This window comes from Sander vitreus, chromosome 14 (genome assembly GCF_031162955.1).
Source record: "Sander vitreus isolate 19-12246 chromosome 14, sanVit1, whole genome shotgun sequence".
Taxonomy (NCBI): domain Eukaryota; kingdom Metazoa; phylum Chordata; class Actinopteri; order Perciformes; family Percidae; genus Sander; species Sander vitreus.
In genome coordinates, this window is record NC_135868.1 from 2324300 (window position 1) to 2350000 (window position 25701).

The 25701-nt window shown below is 43.1% G+C and overlaps 2 protein-coding genes across 2 annotated transcripts; both read left to right on the top strand.

Moving 5' to 3' along the window:
• The first annotated feature begins 5432 nt into the window (after positions 1–5432).
• Positions 5433–13600, top strand: LOC144528571 (uncharacterized). The gene is made up of 4 exons (XM_078267245.1): positions 5433–5587; positions 5689–5746; positions 11325–11603; positions 12062–13600. The coding sequence occupies exons 2-4, from the start codon at positions 5707–5709 to the stop codon at positions 13270–13272; spliced, it is 1530 nt and encodes a 509-aa protein (XP_078123371.1). The 5' UTR covers positions 5433–5587; positions 5689–5706; the 3' UTR covers positions 13273–13600.
• A 4239-nt stretch (positions 13601–17839) lies between these two features.
• On the top strand, positions 17840–25159 carry LOC144528578 (uncharacterized). Its single transcript, XM_078267253.1, has 2 exons — positions 17840–18190; positions 21516–25159. Exons 1-2 carry the CDS (start codon positions 18142–18144, stop codon positions 22622–22624), a joined length of 1158 nt encoding a protein of 385 aa, XP_078123379.1. The 5' UTR covers positions 17840–18141; the 3' UTR covers positions 22625–25159.
• Positions 25160–25701: the final 542 nt, after the last annotated feature.

Below are 25701 nucleotides of genomic sequence, written 5' to 3' on the forward strand. Positions count from 1 at the left end.
GTGGTGTGTCATCCGCCACCTTGATATCGCGGGGTTTAGCTATCCCCGCGGTCTTGTCACCCCCCCTTTTCCGCACACACACACACACACAGAGACATGTCTGCTACATGTCTGTTTTGCTTTTGTTGTAGTTTGTAACAAGTATATAGGTTTATTGATTGAAGAGCTATTGACGATTAATAATTTGGAAGTTAAATAAATTCTATTATACTTTAAAGAGCAGTTGTTTGTGATTATTTGTGTATCTATTGTAATAACTGCTGGTTGAACAGATCAGTGCTTGACTTTCACCATTCTGTTTTTCCTTTTAAAGATACCAGATAAATTAATCAAAGTCTCAAAGTCGGCAAATCTGCCTAAATCTGCTCTTAGTGTTGCGTAATTACAGTGTAAAAAACAGTTTCCTGTCTTTTTGGTTTGGCGCACAACTAGTTGGGCCAAAATTCATTGTGAACCTAAATTGATATTGGGGCCAGATCAAAATTTGCAAGGGCCCAGATTTGGCCCGCGGGCCTTGAGTTTGGCTCTGTGCTCTCAAATGTTTCCTTCAGCTCAGTTTTCATCTTGACCACCAGCCGGAGCAGAGTGGAGGAATTAGTTTATTCAAGGGTGGTAGTGTAGCAGCTCAGTTTTGTATGATGACCTTTGGGGACCCGGGATAAATCAGATGATTTCATTATGAAGCTGCGTCCTTATCAGAGTGAAATCAGCTAATTAGCAAAGTATTGTTGAGACTCCCATTAACAGCTGTCTGTCTGTGTTTCAGCTTTACCTCCAGACGTTCTTAAAGTGATTGTTGGTGAAGAGGAGCAGCAGGAGTGTAGCTTCTTAAACAGAGTTTAAGAGGCCCCAGAACGGAGCCTTGGGGAACACCGCATTTCATATTTGTCCGCTCAGATGTTTATCTATAGACACAAAGTAGTCCATGTTCTTTAAGTAGGATTCAAACCAGACCAGAAAATTAAATAAGATAAGCCTCAGGTATAATTGTCAGTCTTTACAGCACTCAGGCTGAAAGTTAGAATGCAGAAACATGAAATACCATTTTTTTTACCACGTAAAGAGATTTGAAAAGAGAATCTGTAGTTGATGCTGTCTCGCTGTGTCTGTGTTAACGTCTCTCTGTGTGTGTTTCCTGCAGATGTGCAGCAGCTGTTGGTGGTTAAAGAAGATGTTCCTCCTGAGCAGCAGGAGTGTAGCTCCAGAGTGGACCAGCAGGAGCCAGCCAGTCAGCCCCCCCCCCCCCACAAATTAAAGAGCAACAGGAGGAACTGTGTATCAGTCAGGAGGGAGAGCAGCTTCAAGGGCTGGAGGAGGCTGATATCACCAAGTTCCCATTCACTCCTGTCCCTGTGAAGAGTGAAGATGATGAAGAGAAAGCTCAGTCCTCACAGCTTCATCAAAGACAAACTCAACACATGGAAACAGAAGCTGATGGAGAGGACTGTGGAGGACCAGAACCAGCCAGGAACTCACATCCACTTTAACAACCAGAGACTAAAAACCAGACTGGAGACTCTTCTGAACCTGAGACTGATGACAGTGCTGATTGGAAGGAGACCAGAGAACCTCAGTCAGCTTTAAACTCTCTGAAACATGATTCAAGATGTAAGAAAACATTCAGCTGCTCTGAGTGTGGGAGACAGATTTGGCCGCAAGTCATCTCTAAGGAGACACATGAGAACTCATACTGGAGAGAAACCGTTTAGCTGTTTAGTTTGTGCTAAAACCTTTACAAATAGAGGAAGTATGACCGAACACATGGCAATGCACACAGGAGAGAAAAGATTCAGCTGCAGTGTTTGCGACCAAAGGTTTGCCTGGCGTTCTGATGTCAAAAGACATAAATGTGTTGGCCGTCTGTCGTCACGGCTTCGTCAGAGTCAAACTGAGGAGAAGGCGGGTACTCTGTTGAAGTTTAAAACTATTGGATCTGCCCAGAGCCACTCTGGATCTGCCGTAACCAATCGCTAACGTTTGGTCGTGGCGTCAGCTTAGCATCACTAGCGTTAGCCTTAGCCAACTCCTTCACCACTAACGGAGCGAGCTGGAAAATCAAACTGTTCCCGAACCCCGTGGGGAGGAGGGCCACAACATCATGGCCACCAACAAAACTCAGCAAAGATTGTTCTTGCTTGGGCTTTAACTTCTGGATATTCTGCAGCGTTGACACAACGGACCGAATGGCTTCGCTCGCATTGTACTCCGCCGCCATTACGGAACTACAACTCAAACTAGAGCACGACCTCAACGTCATCGTTCTCAGCCCCTCCCTCTGTTCGCTGATTGGACCGGCAAAGATTTGGTCGGAGAAAACCCAAGAATATACCGCAAACCCAGACGGTGTACCGAAGGAAAATGAAAATTGAGCGGAAGTACGTAGGAGGGCGGAGCCAGGCTACATTTTTCCCGCAAAGTCACAAAATGATTTATGGCAGGTAGACTGCGCTATACTTGGTTGGTGACTCGTCATAGCTGGGGGGCGGGGCTTGTGGCGTAGTCGCCGTGGGGGGTAACTATCCTTTTCCCCAGACTGGATAACATAACGTTAACTCAGTATGGACTTCTCTAAAGCTCTTTTACCACTTGATAGAGTAAGATACATACAAAAAAACTGAGCCATATTGGGTCAGATTGTCCGTACATTATAAGTGACGGGACTAGCGACCCAACGGAGCGACCAGAGGTGTCGTTTCATGACATTTTTTATTAACGTTAGCTAATCTTAGACGATTCGATCTGACTGTATTATCAGTAACGTTATCCCAGTGTCATCAAACAGTCTGTTGTTAGTCCACGTTCATTAAAGCTAGGACATTAAAGACCAGTATGTCTTAGCATGTTACATGAATAAACTCCATGTAACTGTTACAGTTTGGACCGTAGCAGCGAAGTTAGTGGTATTATTATTATTCTATAAAACTTAAAGGTCCCATGGCATGAAAATTTCACTTTATGAGGTTTTTTAACATTAATATGAGCTCCCCCAGCCTGCCTATGGCCCCCCAGTGGCTAGAAATGGTGATAGGTGTAAACCGAGCCCTGGGTATCCTGCTCTGCCTTTGAGAAAATGAAAGCTTAGATGGGCCGATCTGGAATCTTTGTACCAAATAAAACAAAAAACAATCGTAAATATAACACAAATTAAGATTAACCGCTAACAGGACTCCACGCAGAGCTTTCGCCGTAGCCTACGTAAGTGGCCTGGTGTTTGTACTTGTGCGCCTGTGTGTGCTTCGAGCCGGCATGTGTGTGGGGAGTACGCCCAAAACACACCTATGAATTAATGAAGACACTAAGTACAACCCTTCTGAACCACTCGCCCGCCGCACGGACCCTTTTTTTCCGCCGTCAAACTAGCGAAAGTGGATTTAGACACGCCTTAAACACACCTGCACCAGGCGCTTCACGCCGTGACCTCAGATCGTTGAAATAGGGCCCACAGTTGTTTTATAAATGGGTTTTTACATTCTTAACTTATTTGTATGAAATACTGAAATACATTTTTTCCAGTTATGCGTGCATACTGCTGTCTTTCTTTCCATTTCCATTTGATTGTATTTATGTTTGGTATTTCACTCTGTGCTCAGGTCTCTCAATGTCATTTACTGATCAAATAAAATGTGTGTGTATATATATTCTTTCACGCTGTACTTATTTATGATCATACCGTCCTTTATGTTCACATACGATACGAAACGATAGCATTTTATCATCTTTTTAACCTAATCTCACTTTACTTCTACTTCATGTTTTCATTTCTTAATGTAGCTATGTGACTTTATGCACGTATTGACTCGCTCTTGTTGGCTTTCTCTCTCTCTCTCCAGCAGCATCTTCTGTCTCTTTCTCTCTCTCTCTCTCCAGCAGCATCTTCTGTCTGTCTCTTTCTCTCTCTCTCTTCAGCAGCATCTTCTGTCTCTCTCTCTCTCTCTCCAGCAGCATCTTCTGTCTCTCTCTCTCTCTCTCTCTCTCTCTCTCTCTCTCTCTCTCTAGCAGCATCTTCTGTCTCTCTCTCTCTGTCTCTCTCTCCAGCAGCATCTTCTGTCTCTTTCTCTCTCTCTCTCTCCAGCAGCATCTTCTGTCTCTTTCTCTCTCTCTCTTCAGCAGCATCTTCTGTCTCTCTCTCTCTCTCTCTCTCCAGCAGCATCTTCTGTCTCTCTCTCTCTCTCTCCAGCAGCATCTTCTGTCTCTCTCTGTCTCTCTCTCCAGCAGCATCTTCTGTCTCTTTCTCTCTCTCTCTCTCCAGCAGCATCTTCTGTCTCTCTCTCTCTCTCTTCAGCAGCATCTTCTGTCTCTCTCTCTTCAGCAGCATCTTCTGTCTCTCTCTCTCTCTCTCTCTCCAGCAGCATCTTCTGTCTCTCTCTCTCTCTCTCTCTCCAGCAGCATCTTCTGTCTCTCTCTCTCTCTCTCTCTCTCTCTCTCTCTCTCTCTCCAGCAGCATCTTCTGTCTCTCTCTCTCTCTCTCTCTCTCTCTCTCTCTCTCCAGCAGCATCTTCTGTCTCTCTCTCTCTCTCTCTCTTCAGCAGCATCTTATGTCTTTCTCTCTCTCTCTCTCTCCAGCAGCATCTTCTGTCTTTCTCTCTCTCTCTTCAGCAGTATCTTCTGTCTCTTTCTCTCTCTCTCGTCAGCATATATCAGCAGAATATCCAAAACTTTTATTGAAGACTTCGTCCCAAATGTGTGAATAGTTTTGATTTCTGTCACTTTTTTCAATGTTCTTTTACCAATTTTGTGAAAGTGTTATCAATGCTTTAGAATTCAAAGAAAGTAGTGAACTGATCCTTTTACGTGTGAAGAGCGTCGTAGGGAACCATCCATGTTATTGTTTTGTAATGTGGTTGACAGAAACCCACAGAGGACACCAGGAGGGTTAGGGATCTGATTCTAGCAGCATTACAGCTGTAACTGTATTCATTCTGCTTTAGAAATAGGACCAAACGCTCATTATGTGTGTCTGTGTGTGTGTGTGTGTGTGTGATGATTCTGTGTGTGTGTACAGGACTGAGCCGGTGATGTAGGTTGCGTCTGTTAAACTATCGTTCAACAGACTTTTATAGAAATTAATCTTTTTAGACGCACTGAGCTGCAATTTCAACGTCACTTCCCGAGAGCCTCCTCACCACTGAAGACGTAGTTTCAGGCTTCGCCTTCTCTCCGCCAGATAACGCCTCAATGAGTGAAAGAGGTCAATGACTAGACCACGCCGACGTCACACAGCACCTCGGTCTCTGTCTGTCTGTTACTACCGCACTGCACCGTGGGATATTTATGCCAGGGTATAGTATGTAACTCACGTCCTATTGCTTTCATACTAAAGGTTTCAGACAGACTGCTTCAGCTCCTAAATCAACATGTTAGTGTGGTGGGACGTCGGACGCAGCCAGAGTGTGACACATCTGCCCGGAAGTTGTTGGTACGACCCGTAATAGCGTCCGTCCCCGGAACTAACGTTAACTGTTTGTGTGTCACATCGTGATGAGGACGGCGGAGTAAAAGGCGCCAGTGTTTAGTTTCTTAAGAAGAAAGAAAGGTCCCAAACTGCTGGATGTGGTTTTAAAAGCTGGAACAAAGCTACACAGAGCAGGTTTGTTTTCTCTTTTAATGTCGCAGGGAGTCGGTGCTAAAGCTAAGGTTAGCCGCTAGCAGCTAGCTCCTGCTAACGTCTTGTTGTATTTCCTGAAACAGGTCGGGGGGAACTTTAACATGAAGTCTGAGAGGAAGCTGTCAGCGGACCAGGGGACAGGTGGGACACGTTTACATCTGAAATATATAGAAATATATACAAGATATGTGTGTATACATGGATATAGAAGCTATGTGTGTGTATACATGTATATAGAAGCTATGTGTGTATACATGTATATAGAAGCTATGTGTGTATACATGTATATAGAAGCTGTGTGTGTATACATGTATATAGAAGCTATGTGTGTGTACATGTATATAGAAGCTATGTGTGTGTACATGTATATAGAAGCTATGTGTGTGTATACATGGATATAGAAGCTATGTGTGTATACATGTATATAGAAGCTATGTGTGTATACATGTATATAGAAGCTATGTGTGTATACATGGATATAGAAGCTATGTGTGTATACATGGATATAGAAGCTATGTGTGTATACATGTATATAGAAGCTGTGTGTGTATACATGTATATAGAAGCTATGTGTGTGTATACATGGATACAGAAGCTGTGTGTATACATGTATATAGAAGCTATGTGTGTATACATGGATATAGAAGCTGTTTCCATAGCTGGTAAAAGTAGAGCTTTGAAACGTTTCTTCATTGTGGTTGGAAAGACGTTGCCATTATTGGACTTACAAGACAGTTAAACAGTTCAACAAATCAACAGTGAAAACACCTTAAACTGTGAATTTCCCCTTTAGAAATTTGTCTTTTATCCAGAACACAAGACTACTGAGTACTCTGTGTTTGTGATTGTTAGGAGCCAAAATCATGATTCAACACAAAAAACACACAGACACACACGACGACGTTGGCGTTCTAACCTCTGGTGGATTTGTGAGGACTATGGTTAACTGCTCCTCAGATCTCTGCAGGGTAAATCCAGACAGCTAGCTAGACTATCTGTCCAATCTGAGTTTTCTGTTGCACGACTAAAACTAGCCGCAGGACACGCTTGTGGAGTTTAACTCCGAAAAGACAGTTAACTACAGGTTCCCGTTAATCTCATGATGGACATGTGTTGTGATATTTAAACAAACGATCTGTCAACGGTGAAATAAAAGCCTCTTATTTACGAGAGCGGTCTGAGAGACCTCCAGCTCACAGCGGGGTCTCTGAGCACGACCGGCCCAGCGACGAGCTAGCGGCCGGGGCAGGCGCCTGCTGGCTGTCGCCTCACTTCATGGAGCGCCGAAAACGATATTCAAAATCTAAACAGTTCATTTCTTGCCTAAAACGTTGTCAGAAGTGAAATTAGTGATGAATAAGATGGTGAAAAGTGTTAAAATTGTCCAGTTGTTGGTCTGTCTGTACCAGAAACCTGATCCTCGTTGATCTGGGTTCATATGCTGAAAAGGGAAAAGGCCCTGCCCTGAAGTAGGAGCTGAAAGAGTTACAGGAACTGCGGCCAGAGGAACATAAAAATCCCCAAATTGGTCCAGTCGGAACACGAGAAAAAAAGGGTTCTAGGAACGTTATGTTCTAGGAACTGCAAAAATCCCTCCGGTCAAAAGCGGCTTATCACCAATCAGTTCCTGTTACAGTTCTGCCCTACGAAGGCAAACAACCTTAACTCGCTAGAGTGTGGAACTGAGTAAAATGACTTAATGACTGATAGGTAGGACACTGGAAATCTGGCAATTAGATGTTTTAGTAATGAAGTGTATCTACGTTATAAATCTTGAGCTCAAACTTGACTTTTGATCTCTATCTTGAAGTTACTGTACTCTGCCTTTGTGTTTTCTGCTAAAAGTGAGAAGTCAAGAGGCAGTAACTTCCACATTATCAATATTTGGTTGCTGATCACCATTTACAAAATCATATACAGTATATATATATATATATATATATATATATATATATATATATATATATAGTAAGTATTTTTAAAAAAGAAAATGAAAAAACAGGGTACTAAACAACAGTTGGTGACATTAAAGAACGGCTTGTTTATTGCTAAGGCCATATGGTCAACATTAAATGATTAATAATAATGTATAACAATAACAATAACTTATTTCACTAGTAAATTGCTGTTGAACCATCAGATTTTAAAGGACATTTACAATAACTTCAAATGCACCACGAGGCTGTAGTTTACCAGTTTCATTGAACACACCGTCTGTGTTGTTTCTCCGACCAGCTGCAGATTGTTACATCCCGGTGTTGAATCCTCTACAGTAAAACACAGTCACACTTTACACCGTTTAGTGTTAGCTGTCAGCATTTAACCCTGTTTAATCCAGCTACTAGCTAGTGGTAGGCTAACGTTAGCTGCTGTTGAGTAGTGTGTTAACTAGCTAGCGGTAGGCTAACGTTAGCTGCTGTTGAGTATAGTGTTAACTAGCTAGCGGTAGGCTAACGTTAGCTGCTGTTGAGTATAGTGTTAACTAGCTAGCGGTAGGCTAACGTTAGCTGCTGTTGAGTATAGTGTTAACTAGCTAGCGGTAGGCTAACGTTAGCTGCTGTTGAGTATAGTGTTAACTAGCGTCATGTGCAGTAAGGCTGAGCAATTTTATCGATACTGCGATATAAATCAATATTGTTTTCTCCCAGGAAAGTATCGATGGTCCGTCTGACCATCTGGCGAGGTCGGTGACTCGAGTCTGTTTGGTGTGTTCTGTGCCATTGTCCGTTGGAGGAGCCGTCGGCCTTCATTTTGGCCGACCTGACATGTTCAGTCAGAGACAGGGCAGTCGGGACTCACCCGGAAATGACGAGCAGATGAGCCTCTCAAAATCTGACGAAAATCTTTTAAACTGACCTTTGTCGATCTGAAATGAAGACAGATTCAGCAACTGTACGGTCTATTTCTCTCTTAAAATGTTTTCAGAATCACGTTTCGGTGAACTATTTTAGTCCAATATGAGATCGTATTCTGAACGAGACGCCATCACAGTCTGGCTGTGAATTTCCGGAGAAAAAGGACCACGTGACGCGTTTGTCCAATCAGCTGCCGGTTTTCATTTTCTGGGAAACAATCAGACTGTTAATGGAAACTATACAGAGCAGCGCCGCCTGCTGCTATGGAGACGTATTACGTTTCGCACACGGGCAGAGCGTACGCTCAAGTCGGCGTTTCTTCGGTGTGTTCTGAGGAGAAGCCATGCTGCTATGTTTACTTACCTGGTGGCTAGACTGGCTGCCTCATATGTTCAGTGTCAAGCTACAAAAGCTGTCAAAGAAACTGCTCACAACAGGCCACTTGCTGCACCTTTTAACTCTCCATTGTTTGTTACTTTTCAAAGGCCTGTAAGCTTTCAATAAATGGAACTAATTTTCTCAACACATCTTTGATTCATTTTGTCCAGCATTTGCAAGCTGTAGACTGTCTGTCCAGTCAGAGACATATATTGTGTAATTGAGGTTTTTAGTTTTCAGTTCAATTAATTAAATCCAAGTAAATGTGTTTGTGTTTCAGAGCATCAGAGAGAAGAGCAGACATATCGGTGGCTGGGCCTGCACAATATTGGAAAAAACGTACATTGCGATATTTTTTCCCCCTGCGATATGAAAAAAAGACTAATTTTTACAAGAGGACATAAATAGCCCTATTTAGAAATACTAAATCATTCTCTACTACTGGGGTGATGTTGTACGGAGTTAATCTACAAAGAAAATAAAAAAAATAATGATAATAAATAAAAATGAAAAAGGAAATGTTCTTATGTGACCCAGTCTTTGTTGAACTTTAATGCTTTACAAAAACCAAAGCCAGTCAGGCTGTGACTCCTCTTCTGAAGAGATTTAGGAGAGGGACATTAGGAAGAAATACACTGGTTGACTGACAGGACACCATGTAGTCATATAATATCAATCCAGGCTAAAGTGAATGATATTAATATATGCATGTTGCTTCCTCTAAATGTCAGGTTGTGGTCGACTAGCGGGGCTGCTTTGGTTGTTTGATGAATTGATTCAAATAGATGATGATTGGTGGTTTGCTGAGCATGCTGAGCCTGCATGTCACACTCTTCAACAAACTGTGTATCCAAGAGCACTTAAATCAGTGTAAATGACGTTATATCAGAAACAGACTGCTGCTGTAGATTAGTGTAACGTTTCTAGCATCACGGCCCCTAACCGTAACGTTAGTTGGGACAGACGCCTTGTTTCTTTAGGCTACCTATGTTAGCTTTAGCCTGGCTGGTAGCAGCTTTCTGCGGTGAAAAATGGCCGGGAGACGTCGTGATTACGTTGCATTAATCAGGTGATTTAGTTTGGCTTTGCAGCGAACATAAAACACTGACTACTGGAGCTTCACTACATGGAAAAGCATGTGCATCACTGTGTCAGCGGCAGCTGCCGCTTACAGTACTTTTCTACACACAGGAGAGCCCCCCCGTCTGACTAACGTTACGTCACATGACAACGTGTCTTAAAGGGGAAGGGTCGGTCGGTAACAATCATGGAAAAGGAGAACAGTGAAAGTTAACTTTTTTATCAAGCAGCAAAGAAGTTGTAACGTCAACATCGCAACGTCCTGCGATGTGACTATCGCGCATGCGCACATCGCGATGTAGACGATGAAACAAAATATCGTGCAGCCCTATCGGTGGCACCAGATTTCGGTAGCCAGGGTTGGCAGGAAGAAGATTTTTACAAGTAAATGTTCCAATCAATGATCCAGGCAGAACATTCTCGTCTCCCTCCTTCATTTTACAGTCCAATGGTGCTAGAACGGCTCCGGGTCAAACCTCAATATGGAATGGATTCATCTGCGTTATTTTTTCTCAAATTAATTAATCGAAATTAATTAATAATTAAGTTATTTTGACAGCCCTAATATAGTATATATATATATATATACATGTATATATATATATGTATATCATATAGATATATATATGCTGTAGATTGAACCGAAAGCAGTGCAGGGCGTCACGGTTCGGTTCATGAATTTACACTGTGTGTGTGTGTGTGTGTGTGTGTGTGCGTGTGTGTGTTAACCTTTGCCCAGCCACATATGCAGCTTGTGCCCTGCTGCAGCTGTTGCAGCCTCAGGAATGCTGATCATCATACTTGTAGTCTGTTCCGTTCCCATGTCGATAACCAAGTTGTCTACTGAGAAGCCATCTCCCGCTCTCGCTAAATCCATGCTGTCCCTAGAAACCAGCTGCACTTTCACAGCACTTACTATTTCACCAGATATCAGATCGGTTTTGTAGGACTGTATGTATATTCCTTATTGTCATGTTTGAGACAAACCGCTAAAAGACAATGTGGGATGGTCGATACACAGATACAGTGGTTATTAAAGCTCACTGCAAGTAAAAGTCCTGGCTTAGAGGCGCATTACCGCCACCATGTGGTCTGGAGTCACTACGTTCTCCTTATGAACTCTCTCATCAGTCTCACTCCGGAGCGGCTGAGACAAGTGCGTCAACTAGTGGTCTGGTGTTTGGCTTGATATCAACAGGTTAGAACATTTTTACACCGGCCCAAACCTAGCTTGAAACTGAGCAGAGCCTCATCCTCTTTAAATGGTGCAGCAAGTTATCTTACCTTCCAGCTTACTTTCTCAGACAGACGGACACAGCATTTACACCCGGAGCAGAGTTGAGGCATGAGTTTTTTTTAAGGGTATCATTAAGATTTATATTAATAAATGTCTGTCTGTGTTTCAGATTTACCTCCAGACGTTCTGGAAGTAATTATTAGTGAAGAGGAGCAGCAGGAGTGTAGCTCCAGTGTGAAACAGGAGGAGCCAGAGCCCCTCCCACACATTAAAGAGGAACAGGAGGAACTGTGGAGCAGTCAGGAGGGAGAGCAGCTTCAAGGGCTGGAGGAGGCTGATATTATCAAGTTCCCATTCACTCCTGTCCCTGTGAAGAGTGAAGATGATGAAGAGAAAGCTCAGTCCTCACAGCTTCATCAAAGACAAACTCAACACATGAAAACAGAAGGTACGTGTGTGACATTTTGAAAGAGAGCGGAGAACCTCCGTCAGGTTTGAGAAGTCATGTGACTGTGTGTTGATGTGATCACACAGCAAATGTTAATGCTTATAGACAAATAATCAGTGCAACTGTCTTCTGTTATCTGAGCCAGTGGAAGCATGTAGATGTTAAACAGAAGAGGCCCCAGAATGGAGCCTTGGGGAACTCTGCATTTCATATTTGTCCGCTCAGATGTTTATCTATAGACACAAAGTAGTCCCTGTTCTTTAAGTAGGATTCAAACCAGACCAGAACATTAAATAAGAATAAGATAAGCCTCAGGTATAATTGTCAGTCTTTACAGCACTCGGGCTGAAAGTTATAATGCAGAAACATGAAATACCAGTTTTTTTACCATGTCAAGAGATTTGAAAAGAGACTGTACTGTTGATGCTGTCTCTCTGTGTGTTTCCTGTTTCCTGCAGATGTGCAGCAGCTGTTGGTGGTTAAAGAAGAGGTTCCCCCTGAGCAGCAGGAGTGTAGCTCAAATGTGGACCAGCAGGAGCCAAAGCCCCCCCCACACATTAAAGAGGAACAGGAGGAACTGTGGAGCAGTCAGGAGGGAGAGCAGCTTCAAGGGCTGGAGGAGGCTGATATCACCAAGTTCCCATTCACTCCTGTCCCTGTGAAGAGTGAAGATGATGAAGAGAAAGCTCAGTCCCCAAAGCTTTATCAAAGACAAACTCAACACATGGAAACAGAAGCTGATGGAGAGGACTGTGGAGGACCAGAACCAGCCAGGAACTCGCATCCACATCCTCTTTTACAACCAGAGACTGAAGACCAGACTGGAGACTCTTCTGAACGTAAGACTGATGACAGTGCTGATTGGAAGGAGTCCAGAGAACCTCAGTCAGCTTTAAACTCCCTGAAACATCATTCAAGATGTAAGAAAACATTCAGCTGCTCTGAGTGTGGGAAAAGATTTAACTGTGAGTCACATCTGAAGATACACATGAGAAGTCACACAGGAGAAAAGCCTTTCAGCTGCTCAGTTTGTACTAAGCAATTTGGCTACAACTCAGCTCTGAAGAAACATATGAAAATCCACACAGGAGACAAACCTTTCAGCTGCTCTGAGTGTGATAAACAATTTGGCCAGAAGGAACATCTGAAGTTACACATGATAACTCACACAGCAGAAAAACCTTTTAGCTGCTTAGTTTGTGATAAAAGATTTGGCAACAAGTATAAGCTGAAGACACACATGACAATGCATACAGAAGAGAAACGTTTCAGCTGCTCACGTTGTGATAAACGATTTAGCTACAAGTCAGATCTGAAGACGCACATGAGAACTCACACAGGAGAAAAACCTTTCAGCTGCTCAGTCTGTATAAGATCTTTTTCAGAGAATGGAGATTTACGGAAACACATGAGAACTCACACAGGAGAAAAACCTTTCAGCTGCTCTGAGTGTGGTAGAGCTTTCGCTCTAAGTGGAACCCTGAAGAACCACATGAGGACTCACACAGGAGAAAAAACTTTCAGCTGCTCAGTCTGTAAGAAATATTTTACACAGAGAGGAGGTTTACACAAACACATGAGAATCCACAGGAGAAGGATGATGATGAAGAGGAACTTACAGGAACTACACCCGCGCCCCCCAGCGCTGCGTGGCCACACACTGTTCTAAATGCCTGAGCTAACTGCCGAGTCAGAAACCAGAGACGGCTTCACACTTTGACTGAGGCGTTCACAAACCATTTTTAAATTTTCCAAAGCAACTTCCAATGAGTGCATTCAAGGTTCAATCAGAACAGCTTGTAAAGACAGATTATAAACCAGTGTCAAACTCTCAGTGAAGACTACATTCTGAGAATGTGTTCACTTTCTGACTTTATCAGAAAAGCCTGATGATCGCTCTATAAGTGACCAAACTGATGTTAAAACATGCTCTATTCCCACTGATTGCTCTGCAGCCACCGCGGTGCTCGTGCGTGTCTGTGTGGGGGGGGGGAGCCGCTAGGAGATAGATAGATAGATAGATAGATAGATAGATAGATTTGTATTGTCATTGCATATATTACACAACAAAACTTAGTTGGAGCATTCCAGTTTGCAGCATTAAAGGTTAACTACCGCTTTTTTCTACCTGAACTTTCATATGTTTTAGTGTCTAAGTGACTGATGGGAACAACTATCTTTGACATTGGTCCAGGCAGCGGAGAAACAAGCTGCACTGTAAGTTAATAGGACAGTTGTCTAGCTCGTATTTATGTTTAGGATTTCTAAGGCGGTCGACCTTTCTGTTAAAGAGTAAGATCCTTTTTTGAAACATAAAAACATCTTTTCGTTCGCTAAACCCACCAGACTCCATGTAAATAAGCATTCATAACACATCAATACACTTCATTCAAAGTGGACAGAAACTAAATAAAACTATGAAAAGCCATTTTGGGTCGTCTTTCCACTTTTCCAACCATCACAACTCTAGTTTTGGTTGAAATAAACGCGTAGTTTACAGATTTACATGGTAAAATATTCTGGCTCTGTACACGCTAAAAGTATTGTTTTTCTAAATGGAGTCTGGTGGGTTTAGTGCTAGCAACATCAGAGCTGTTTCTGGTTAAACAGAAAGGTCTTTAAGAGGTTTTAAAGGTCCATCTCTGTATGTTGCATGAATATTAATGTGAGTCTGTCAGTGGCAAAACGAGCACTTTAGTGAAGGTAAATACAAACTGGACAACTGCCCTGTTAACTTACATTGTAGCTTGTTTTGCCGCTGTTGACTGCAGCGATCTCGCTTAATACCGGACCAGTGTCAAAGATTGTTGTTCCCATCAGTCACTTAGACACAAAAACATAGGAACATAGTGTCCATCGAGACAGGCTGAGGAGGAGCGACTAGTCGAGTCAGGAGGAGGAGTCAGGCTGAGGAGGAGCGACTAGGTCGAGTCAGGAGGAGGAGTCAGGCTGAGGAGGAGCGACTAGGAGGAGCGACTAGTCGAGTCAGGAGGAGGAGCCAGGCTGAGGAGGAGCGACTAGGTCGAGTCAGGAGGAGGAGTCAGGCTGAGGCCTGGTCAGGAGGAGGAGCCCTAACTCAACTTACTCAGGAAATCTGTTGGGAAACATTTTGAGGGAATATCATTTGTACATGCATGTAAACATAGTCAGCATGTAGCTGTGAGGAAATGAAAAAAGGAACATGCTAAAGTGCCTTAATATGGTAATATTACTAATAAGTTACATGGTTTTAGGAAATCTGGGTGTAGGTAAGGAACAAATGTAACTGTGCTCATGTCAAATGTGTGTGAGTATGCTTGAGTAGGTGATCAATGGTGCTCTTTGCAATATGTGCGTAAGCTTGATTAGATCATTACCCTTCCTGTTAACACATGATGAGCTGGTATTGACAGGTTACATCAGTATGGGACAGTGGAAAAGTACAAAATACCTGGAGACAGGATGAGAGACATAGGTTGTGAAACAACTGTTCTGAGTGTGGTCATGTCCATCCATCCATCCATCTTCATCCGCTTATCCGGGGTCGGGTCGCGGGGGCAGCAGCTCCAGCAGGGGACCCCAAACTTCCCTTTCCCGGGCCACATTAACCAGCTCCGACTGGGGGATCCCGAGGCGTTCCCAGGCCAGGTTAGAGATATAATCCCTCCACCTAGTCCTGGGTCTCCCCCGAGGCCTCCTCCCAGCTGGACGTGCCTGGAACACCTCCCTAGGGAGGCGCCCAGGGGGCATCCTTATCAGATGCCCGAACCACCTCAACTGGCTCCTTGTGTGGTCATGTGAGGAAGACAATCATTTATAATGTCTGCCTATAACATGTATAATAATCAAATAATCCATTAGTTATAATGACTCTCATTAAATATAATTGCGTGTATGTACCGGATCTTGATTTCAGTTAGAAGAGCCATAAATGTGTGTAGAGAGGTCGTGGGGGGGGGGGGGCAAACTGCCAGCACAAGGTTAAGGTTAAGATACATCTAACTAGGCAGAGTTCACAAGGGGATGGAGAGGCTTGGACTGATGATGCACTCAGAGCTGTGGACGATGTTAGGAATATTTTCCAATACTGAAGACAACAGTCATCTTAAAAGAATGGCTGTTCTTGGCAAGATAACACATACACATAAAGCAATGCATGTCTTCACACAGACCACTGATAGTAGAAGGGGAGGGGGTGGTAGACTGGTTGGAAGTAGATGACATTCCTCTTGACTGGAAAATACCCGAGAGGAAGGGAGGGAGGGAATCCTCCAGGGTGGTGGGGGGGGGGCGACAGAGTAACAGCACCCGCTGACTGTGGCTTCTCAAAATGAAGGAATCCTTGTATACCAAGGGTATGCAAGTTGTATTATTATTCCATCTATAATAGACCACCTTAAATGATAGTTTGTTTGTTTGGTGGCATTGATTCTTAATTTCCGTGTCAGTTAAACTTGTCATCTCCAGTCCTCTCTGTATCTGTGAGAAGTGACGCTGTCCTGAGGTGAAAGCCTGCTTTACGGCTTTCTTATCCAGTTAACAGGCGTGTGTGTTGGTGTCGGCCGCTGTCCGTTTCCTAAGGTTCTGAAATGCAAACAACTTTTGACTACTTTTTAAAGGGCGTGCGCTCGTGAGCACCCACGGAGGAAAACATAAATCAGCGCCTGTGGTGAAAACAGCGAGAGAAAGCGTTGCAAACAATCGCGGACCAACTGAACATGAGCAGCCTAAAAATAGACATTATGGGACCACGACTCTGAACTGTAACCGTCATAATCATACCATTCAATAAATTAAGCTGCTAATCATTTGCACACATTAACAGTTGTATATTTGGCCTTTAAAAGTGGTTCGTAAATGTATATTTTTAGACTATCATTCAGTCCGTTCGCTATTGTCTAATATTCTCTCTGTTTTATAACAGAGGCCGAGTTCCCTGTTGTTACATGAATGTACAGTAGTCTACACCAGTGTTTCTCAAATGGGGGTACGTGTCCCCCTACCACTGGTCTACACTATATACAGTAGTCACTGGTCCAGTGAACTAAGACTATAATTAAGGAGGACTGTGCAGTTAGGATAGGTTTTTATAATGGTACAATCCTCCCAAATTATAGTCCCAGTTTACTGGACGGAACCAGTGGTGGAGGAACTATTCACATCCTTTACTTTATTGAAAAAAACTTGAGAGTGTGGTCTAGACCTGCTGCATCTGTACAGTGTGCTGAGATAGCTCCTGTTATGATTTGATGCTGTAAATAAAGTTGATTTGAAGGTACCGTTAGCCAATCAAGAGTTGAGTTGGCGTTTGATGCTTTTGGACTTTTTTTTTTTTTTTTACACTTGATGATTTCAACGTTTGATATTGTTATTGAGATTATTGACAGTTTTTGAGTGATTTTTTTATTGTTTTTTTTTTTTTCAAAGTTTGACTTTTTTTTTCGGTAAAAATTGATTTTGGGTAGGCAGATTTTTTTTATTTTTTTTACAGAGTACCGATTCCGGTCATTACAAAAGATAAAGATAAATAAGCAAAGTAGATAAACTAATGTTTATATGTGTATATATCATATCTGAATAAATATAAAGCTTAACATCAGTGTTTCTAATGAACTTTATACTTGAATACGTTACAACAAAACATCAAAAAGCCTTAAACATAAAAACACAGACAAGATACACACAATAATTAATATAATTTATTCCATCAGTCTTACTTTCTTCAATGATTGCATTTTTATTTATTTCATGAGGATTTATTTTGTCACACGAGAGAGAAAAGACCGGCAGTCACAGTTTCCCAGCATGTCTGTCTCTTGTGATGTGATTCTCATTCTTTTTTTATTATTATTTATTACAGGGACCGTGCATATTAATAAACATGTCTGTCACTATGCCAGAGTTAGCCAGACGGCTGTTTTCATCTGCAGTCCCATTCTCCAGTGATTCTCTGCTCTGCTCTGTGCTGCTGCTGATCTTCAGCTCATTAGACAGTCCGTTAGCTCCATCTAGTGGCCAGAAAGCAGAACTCCATCTTATTACTCAGTTCATTTAAGAAAGGGGGGCTGGAAATGAATAAAGAAGCATGATTACACATGGGTAAAAAATGCCAGAATGAGCCAATTTATTTATTATGTCACACGCAGAAGAGAAAAGACAGGAAAGGCAGTAACAGTTTCCCCTCTGAGGATCAATACAATGATTTCATATCTCGAAATATATTTAAGAAATACATCAAATTCATAAAAAACTATATGAATCATATATGAATACATATAAATCCGTCAGTACAGTCTGTCTGCGTGCCTTTGGACTAAAAAAGGTGGTACATGATCTTGGTAAGCAAGTTTTAGTGCATAAAAAGTCACCAAAATGAAGGAGTTGAACCTCATAGTTAAATACGAAATGAAAGAAATAAAAATGAGAATAACGAGGCTTTTATTTTGACAGCGGTCCCCCGGAAGTGGTGTCTGTTGTTGTTTCCCAGTGAGGAGAGAAGCCGTTAGCTGAATCCAGATCAGGGAATCCCAAACAGCGTTTCTTAGTTTGTTGATCAGAGATGGAGCGACACCGGGAACACACGGAGGAGACCAAGCTGCGGGGAGAAGGTTAGTCTGACAATCTAACTGCTCTCATAATCACGCTAAGCTAACGTTAGCCTGCTAGCTGTTAGCATGCAGCTAGCTCCTGCAGCTAATGTGTTTTTATCAGCGTGCCACCGGCTGGTTGGGACACGTGTCTGCCAAAAAGTGATCGCTGCCCACAGGAGAGTGTTTATAAACGTCAACAACGTGTGTGTTACTGGATGTACTGGCCCTTTAAGAAGGTATTTCAACAGGTAGAAAGTCCAGTGTGATGAATGAAATCTAGTCATTTTGAGGCAGAAACAACCTTTTTCAACACAAGGTAGAATCTGCAATCACTTTTTGGCAGCTGGAAAAAAGACTGGATGGTTATAATGTAGGGCAATGGTTCCCAATCTGTAAGAGCCATGTTGTTTTGTTTCTAGTTTTTGGTTCCATTTGCAGGGTGGAAGCTTGAATTAGTCCCTGTTGCATTGGAACCAGTCGCTCCACATTCATAAAATCCTTTAATGCTTATAGTTAACATTTTAAGTCATATACAGTAACTGGGAAGGCTTGTCATTATAGGAATTGATTACAGGATTGGGGAGTTTTGCAACTTCAGTGTGGAACCTGCTGTCAGCAGCAGCATGTTTAAGAGTGTAGATTGGCTATTAGCAGGGAGTTTGGGTGTTGACGACAGTGTTTCCTCTATGTTGATGTTGTAGTGGCGGCCCGCCACGGCAAAATTTCTGCCGCCACGGTATCAGAAATAGGGCAGACGCACAATGTAGTCGCGGTTGTCTTTTAAATGATCCTGCTGACATAATGCACCCCCCCCGTTGGCTGCCGCTCACATTGCAATTTAACAACAAGTAGAACCATTCAGAGGTTATTGGACCCGTCCAGTTTAACAACTAGTAGAACCATTCAGAGGTTATTGGACCCGTCCAGTTTAACAACTAGTAGACCATTCAGAGGTTATTGGACCTGTCCAGTTTAACTAGTAGAACCATTCAGAGGTTATTGGACCCGTCCAGTTTAACAACAAGTAGAACCATTCAGAGGTTATTGGACCCGTCCAGTTTAACAAGTAGAACCATTCAGAGGTTATTGGATCCCGTCCAGTTTAACACAGTAGAACCATTCAGAGGTTATTGGACCCGTCCAGTTTAACAACAAGTAGAACCATTCAGAGGTTATTGGACCCGTCCAGTTTAACAACTAGTAGAACCATTCAGAGGTTATTGGACCCGTCCAGTTTAACAACTAGTAGACCATTCAGAGGTTATTGGACCTGTCCAGTTTAACTAGTAGAACCATTCAGAGGTTATTGGACCCGTCCAGTTTAACAAGTAGAACCATTCAGAGGTTATTGGACCCGTCCAGTTTAACAACTAGTAGAACCATTCAGAGGTTATTGGACCCGTCCAGTTTAACTAGTAGAACCATTCAGAGGTTATTGGACACGTCCAGTTTAACTAGTAGAACTATTGAGAGGTTATTGGACCCGTCCAGTTTAACTAGTAGAACTATTGAGAGGTTATTGGACCCGTCCAGTTTAACAAGTAGAACCATTCAGAGGTTATTGGACCCGTCCAGTTTAACTAGTAGAACCATTCAGAGGTTATTGGACCTGTCCAGTTTAACTAGTAGAACCATTCAGAGGTTATTGGACCCGTCCAGTTTAACAACAAGTAGAACCATTCAGAGGTTATTGGACCTGTCCAGTTTAACTAGTAGAACCATTCAGAGGTTATTGGACCCGTCCAGTTTAACAACAAGTAGAACCATTCAGAGGTTATTGGACCCGTCCAGTTTAACAACAAGTAGAACCATTCAGAGGTTATTGGACCCGTCCAGTTTAACTAGTAGAACCATTCAGAGGTTATTGGACCCGTCCAACCAACGGCTCCACCAAAACGTCACAGCGGTGGGTCCGTTCTAAGTGTAGACCTGTTGTAGATGTTAAGCCCTACAGTTCCTCAAAAAAAACAGTTCAATCACAACTGAAAATATGCCTCATTGTGTATGAATAGAGGTGAATAAATATATTTGTTAGTGTTGCAGCGTAGTGTCAGTTACATTTCACACGTAAAACATTTGGTGGCTGGTGGGGGGAGTGAGGGGGTGGATGTTGTCCGGACAGACCTGCCCCCACTGCTAAAAAAAATCCTAAAGGTAACACTCTGATTGTAGGGATGTCCCAATCAGCTTTTTGGATTACCAATCTTTCAAATATTGAATATCTGCCGATACAGAGTCCCGATCCGATACTTGTAGTTGCTCAGATAATAGAGCTGCACACCGTTTTATTGTTTACAAAAATAACTCTGTAAACAAAGTAACTAAAATATGTCTTAAGCTTAACACATTTAACTTAGAGCAGCAAATGAGTCTTTTCTTTCAACACCAAAATAGTTCAGAATCAGTTTTTGGTCAGGTTTGCGTAGACAAACAAGGAATTTCACTCCGGTTAATCTTTGCTCTCAAAGTACAACACTCACTTAACACAGAGAGAATAAAAACAGAAAGGACAGTAAGAAATATAAAGAAATAGTGTTAAGTATGCAGTATAACAATACAATGGAATTTAGAAATTTACAAGAAATATAATAACAATTGAAAAGAGGGAAGGAATAGTGCAATATGAGTATAGTCTGAGATCTAAGATTTAAATATAAATATAGTGCAAGGCAGTTCAGTGCAATGGTGATATAGTTATAAAATAGTTCTTTTTAGGTTCCCCCCCCAAAAACTACAACAGCCATACTGTACAAGCCTTGGTCATGGTAAGTGTTGTTAGGTCGTCCATGTATGCTCAAACAGGCAGCATCCTCAGGCCAGGTCTTGTGTGCTGTCCTCCGACTACCCAGCAAGATGCTTGAATGATCACCTCCATGGACATGGTGAAGGCTAGTGGGGATATGGTGCAACCAGCCATGATACCCACTTACAGAAGTTGCGACACTGTGGTTTATTGTGACGTTGTCAGGCACAGCTGCACGTCCCAAAAGTAGGCCTTGATGAGGCTTGTGAGGCCTGCTGGGACCCTAAAGTAGTCGAAAGCAGTCCAGAGGAGGCAGTGGCGTACTGAGCCAAAGCTTCTGAACTTCAGTCGACTGACTCGAGCTGCTTCACAGAAAGTTGCTGTCAATGCGAGTACCCTGTTGCCCTTTCTTTAGATACCCTTTTGTGCCCTGATGTATCTTTAAGCCGGTGGTGGTGGTAACCTTTGCCCAGCCGCAGCTTGTGTCTTGCCTTGCTGCAGACCAGCACAGCTTTTACAGCCGGAGCACAGTGGCAACATGAGTTTTTTTTTTTATGAGTATCCTAAAGATTTGTATTAATAAATGTCTGTCTGTTTCAGATTTACCTCCAGACATTCTGGAAGTAATTGTTGGTGAAGAGGAGCAGCAGGAGTGTAGCTCCAGTGTGGACCAGGAGGAGCCAGAGCCCCCCCCACACATTGAAGAGGAACTGTGGAGCAGTCAGGAGGGAGAGCAGCTTCAAGGGCTGGAGGAGGCTGATATCACCAAGTTCCCATTCACTCTTGTCCCTGAGACTGTAGACTCTTCTGATCCTGAGACTGATGACAGTGCTGATTGGAAGGAGACCAGAGAACCTCAGTCAGCTTTAAACTCTCTAAAAAATGCTGATAAACACTTGAGATGTAATTCTCCTGAAAAACCGTTTAGTTGCTCAGTTTGTGGGAGGAAATTTATAAAAAAAGGATCCCTGGAGACACACATGAGAACGCACACAGGGGAGAAGCCGTTCAGCTGCTCCGTGTGCGGAAAGAAATACCCGAAAAGGTCAAATCTGCTAGAACACATGGGAGTCCACCGAGGGGAGAAACGACAGAGTTGCAGCCGCTGTAACAGGAGGCTTGTTTTGCACTCAGGAGTCGAGTGCCATCAGTGTGTTTACCCGGCTCCTGCTGGAGGGAGAGTTAAAACTCAGAGCTCCAACTGTGATGAAAGACGTTGCAGCTCGACTGAACAACCAGAGACTGAAGACCAGACTGGAGACTCTTCTGAACCTGAGACTGATGACAGTGCTGATTGGAAGGAGACCAGAGAACCTCAGTCAGCTTTAAACTCTCTGAAACCTGATTCAAGACGTAAGAAACCATTCAGCTGCTCTGAGTGTGGGAGGAGATTTGGCCGCAAGCAACATCTGAAGGACCACATGAGAACCCACACACGAGAGAGACCTTTCAGCTGCTCTGTTTGTCATAAATCTTATATGAAAAGTGGAAGTTTACAGATACACATGAGAGTCCACACAGGAGAGAGAGCTTTTCGTTGCTCTGAGTGTGGGAATAGATTTGGCCGCAAGACACATCTGGACGATCACATGAGAATCCACACAGGAGAGAAGCCGTTCAGCTGCTTGGTGTGTAAGAAGTCTTTTGCACAGAGTGGAAATTTATACAAACACATGAGTACCCACGGGAAATATGGAGGAGGAGGATGATGATTCAACACTTAGGTACCCTTAGTGCATGATCCAAAGGGAAGTGAAAGTTCAGCCAAATGCAGACGATGCCCGGATAAACTTGTTATTTCACTTTGCCTTTCAGGGCTTCCGAAGTTTGAGTAAAACGTGTGTGATGTCAGCTTGTTAAATGTGAATATGTTCTAGTGTCTTCTCTCCTCTGGGACAGGACACTGAATATCTTTGAGTTGTGGACAAAACAAGACATTTGAGGACGTCATCTTGGGCTTTTTGGGGAACACTGATCCACATATTAGAGACCAAATAACACACCCATTCATCCAGAACATAAGCCACTCATTAATCGGGCACTAAGCTATTAAAGTCATTATTGGCATTCATATATTTATGCATCATGTTTTAATGTTAAACATACATGTAGGACTCTTTCATTCCTTCAACCAGCAACCAGAAAAGGTCGCCTCATGTCCAGAAACATGTTGATATCCGAGTCTTTGATGACGTTTAAAAGTAGCTGTGTTTCTCCTTCTTATCGGGTCAAACTGTCGGCTGGTTGGTTTGTGTGCAGTAACCATAGCAACGCACAGAGCTGACCGTAAGCCTTAAACAGGCGAGAGGCCGTAAACTGTCACATACTGCAGTAAGAACCCCGAGTCAGACGGGCTCACCAGATTTTAACATGCGCCGTTAACAAAGGAGGAATGTAGCACCGTATGGATGTGAAAGCAGTTATAAGCAGCCTATGTGACAATACAATTTGTTTTCGTTAAAATCAACAATTAATCGTGATCAATATATTGATCAAAATAATCGTGAATATCATTTTGGCCATAATCGTGCAGCCCTACCGTCTGGTCTTTTCTACTGATTGTGTCCAGAGCGGCTCAAAGAACGGACCTCTTCTCTCCTGGAGCCAGTCTTTTATAAAGTACTTGAAAGCAATACTTTAGTAAAAGTACCAGTATCTTACCAGAAAATGACTTTGGTACACGTTAAAGTCTCCATTTAGAATATAAAGTATGGTCTTAAAGTATCTGATATACTTAAGTATCAAAATTAATTACATTTTACTTAAGTATTAGAGGTAAAAGTACAAGTAAAAAAACGCTTTTGATTATGAACCTTATGGCCAAAGGTGTGTAACGTTATCTTCATCACCACTGTCGTCGGGGTGGTCATCGTCTGTTACCATGACGACAGAGCAGAACCTGCACCAGGTGCTTCCGTGACACTATCAGTTGTTACCCTCTTCCTCTTTAGTTTTTCCCCCTAAAAGTTTCCAGAGATATAAATAACGAAGTAAAGTACAGATACGTGCAAATTCTACTTAAGTACAGTAGTGAAGTATTTGTACTTCGTTACATTACAACACTGCCTGCAGCCAATCAACCGCGTCCGCATTGTTACAAAATCTTGGTTGGTGCTCGGCGATCAGACCCCTCCTCACGCAGTCGCCCAGGCCGCGTTGGCGTCACATGGCCGTCCGCACCGCGCCCAACGAAGAGTGAAAAAGCTGTTGACTCTAACGTCCATAAACAATCACTGACTTGGTTTTGCTGGACAATTTGTTTCCACGTCTCCCTTAGAGATAGGGTGAGAAGCTCAGTTATCCGTGAGGAGCTCGGAGTAGAGACGCTGCTCCTTCACGTCGAAAGGAGCCAGTTGAGGTGGTTCGGGCATCTGGTAAGGATGCCCCCTGGGCGCCTCCCTAGGGAGGTGTTCCAGGCACGTCCAGCTGGGAGGAGGCCTCGGGGGAGACCCAGGACTAGGTGGAGGGGACGTCCAGCTGGGAGGAGGCCTCGGGGAGACCCAGGACTAGGTGGAGGGACGTCCAGCTGGGAGGAGGCCTCGGGAAGACCCAGGACTAGGTGGAGGGACGTCCAGCTGGGAGGAGGCCTCGGGGAGACCCAGGACTAGGTGGAGGGACGTCCAGCTGGGAGGAGGCCTCGGGGGAGACCCAGGACTAGGTGGAGGGATTATATCTCTAACCTGGCCTGGGAACGCCTCGGGATCCCCCAGTCGGAGCTGGTTAATGTGGCCCGGGAAAGGGAAGTTTGGGGTCCCCTGCTGGAGCTGCTACCCCGCGACCCGACCCCGGATAAGCGGATGAAGATGGATGGAAGATGGATGGAATTTGTTTCCAGATCTTAACTATTTACAAGGCTAACAAGAAATACAGCTCAACAAAGTCACGGAGGGTCCCGGACCCCCTGTTGAAGACATCTACACAATGACACTTATCTGACAGCCCAGACTTCACATGATCTTATTTGATCTCCTCTGTGCTCTGTAAAGCCACTTTAAGTACCTCTAAAACCACGATATATGCGTAGATTTTGATGTATTATGATTATGACATTGTTATTGTGCATATAAACACTACTGCATTCCTTTTTAAGTTCAGTTGTGTTCATTTCCAATACCGTCTACACAAATGATATGACATAACTTCATTTATGTTTTATTTGTTCATATTTCCTTACTTGCATTTCTTTGTCTCAGATTTAACGTTCACGTGTTTTGTGTCTGTCATTAAATGAGCGACGGCAAATATTTCCTTTTGTGTTTAATCCAATTTTTATTTTATTGACATTTGTTTGTCCAAAGTGTTGATTTGTAACTTTTGAGAACAGGAAATTTGTGTGTGTGTGTGTGTGTGTGTGTGTGTGTGTGTGTGTGGGTGTGGGTGTGTGTGGGTGTTCTTGTTTAACTATATTCGTGGGGTCCAGAAACCGGGGAGTCCAGTATACTTGTGGGGTCCCGACAGCTTTGTGGGGCCAAAATGCTGGACCCCCCAAGGTTAAAGGTGTGTTTGAGGGTTAAGACCTGGTTTTAGGATTAGGGTTAGAATGAGGTTCTGGTTAGGGTGAGGGTAAGGGTTAAGGTTAGGGTAAGGGGCTAGGGAATGCATTATGTCAATTCAATTCAATTTATTTATAGTATCAAATCATAACAAGAGTTATCTCGAGACACTTTACAGATAGAGTCGGTCTAGACCACACTCTATAGTTTACAAAGACCCAACAATTCCAGTGATTGTCTCAAGAGCAAGCATTAGCGGTAGCTATTGCGACAGTGGCGAGGCCCTTTCAGGA

What these genes read in the sequence shown, in the direction of transcription:
- LOC144528571 (XM_078267245.1), top strand. Translation starts at nt 5,707, where the DNA reads ATGAAGTCTGAGAGGAAGCTGTCAGCGGACCAGGGGACAG. An exon ending in GTCAGCGGACCAGGGGACAG is followed by an intron (nt 5,747 to 11,324) that starts GTGGGACACGTT and finishes TCTGTGTTTCAG; the next exon opens with ATTTACCTCCAGACGTTCTG. An exon ending in TCAACACATGAAAACAGAAG is followed by an intron (nt 11,604 to 12,061) that starts GTACGTGTGTGA and finishes TGTTTCCTGCAG; the next exon opens with ATGTGCAGCAGCTGTTGGTG.
- LOC144528578 (XM_078267253.1), top strand. Translation starts at nt 18,142, where the DNA reads ATGGAGCGACACCGGGAACACACGGAGGAGACCAAGCTGCGGGGAGAA. An exon ending in GACCAAGCTGCGGGGAGAAG is followed by an intron (nt 18,191 to 21,515) that starts GTTAGTCTGACA and finishes TGTCTGTTTCAG; the next exon opens with ATTTACCTCCAGACATTCTG.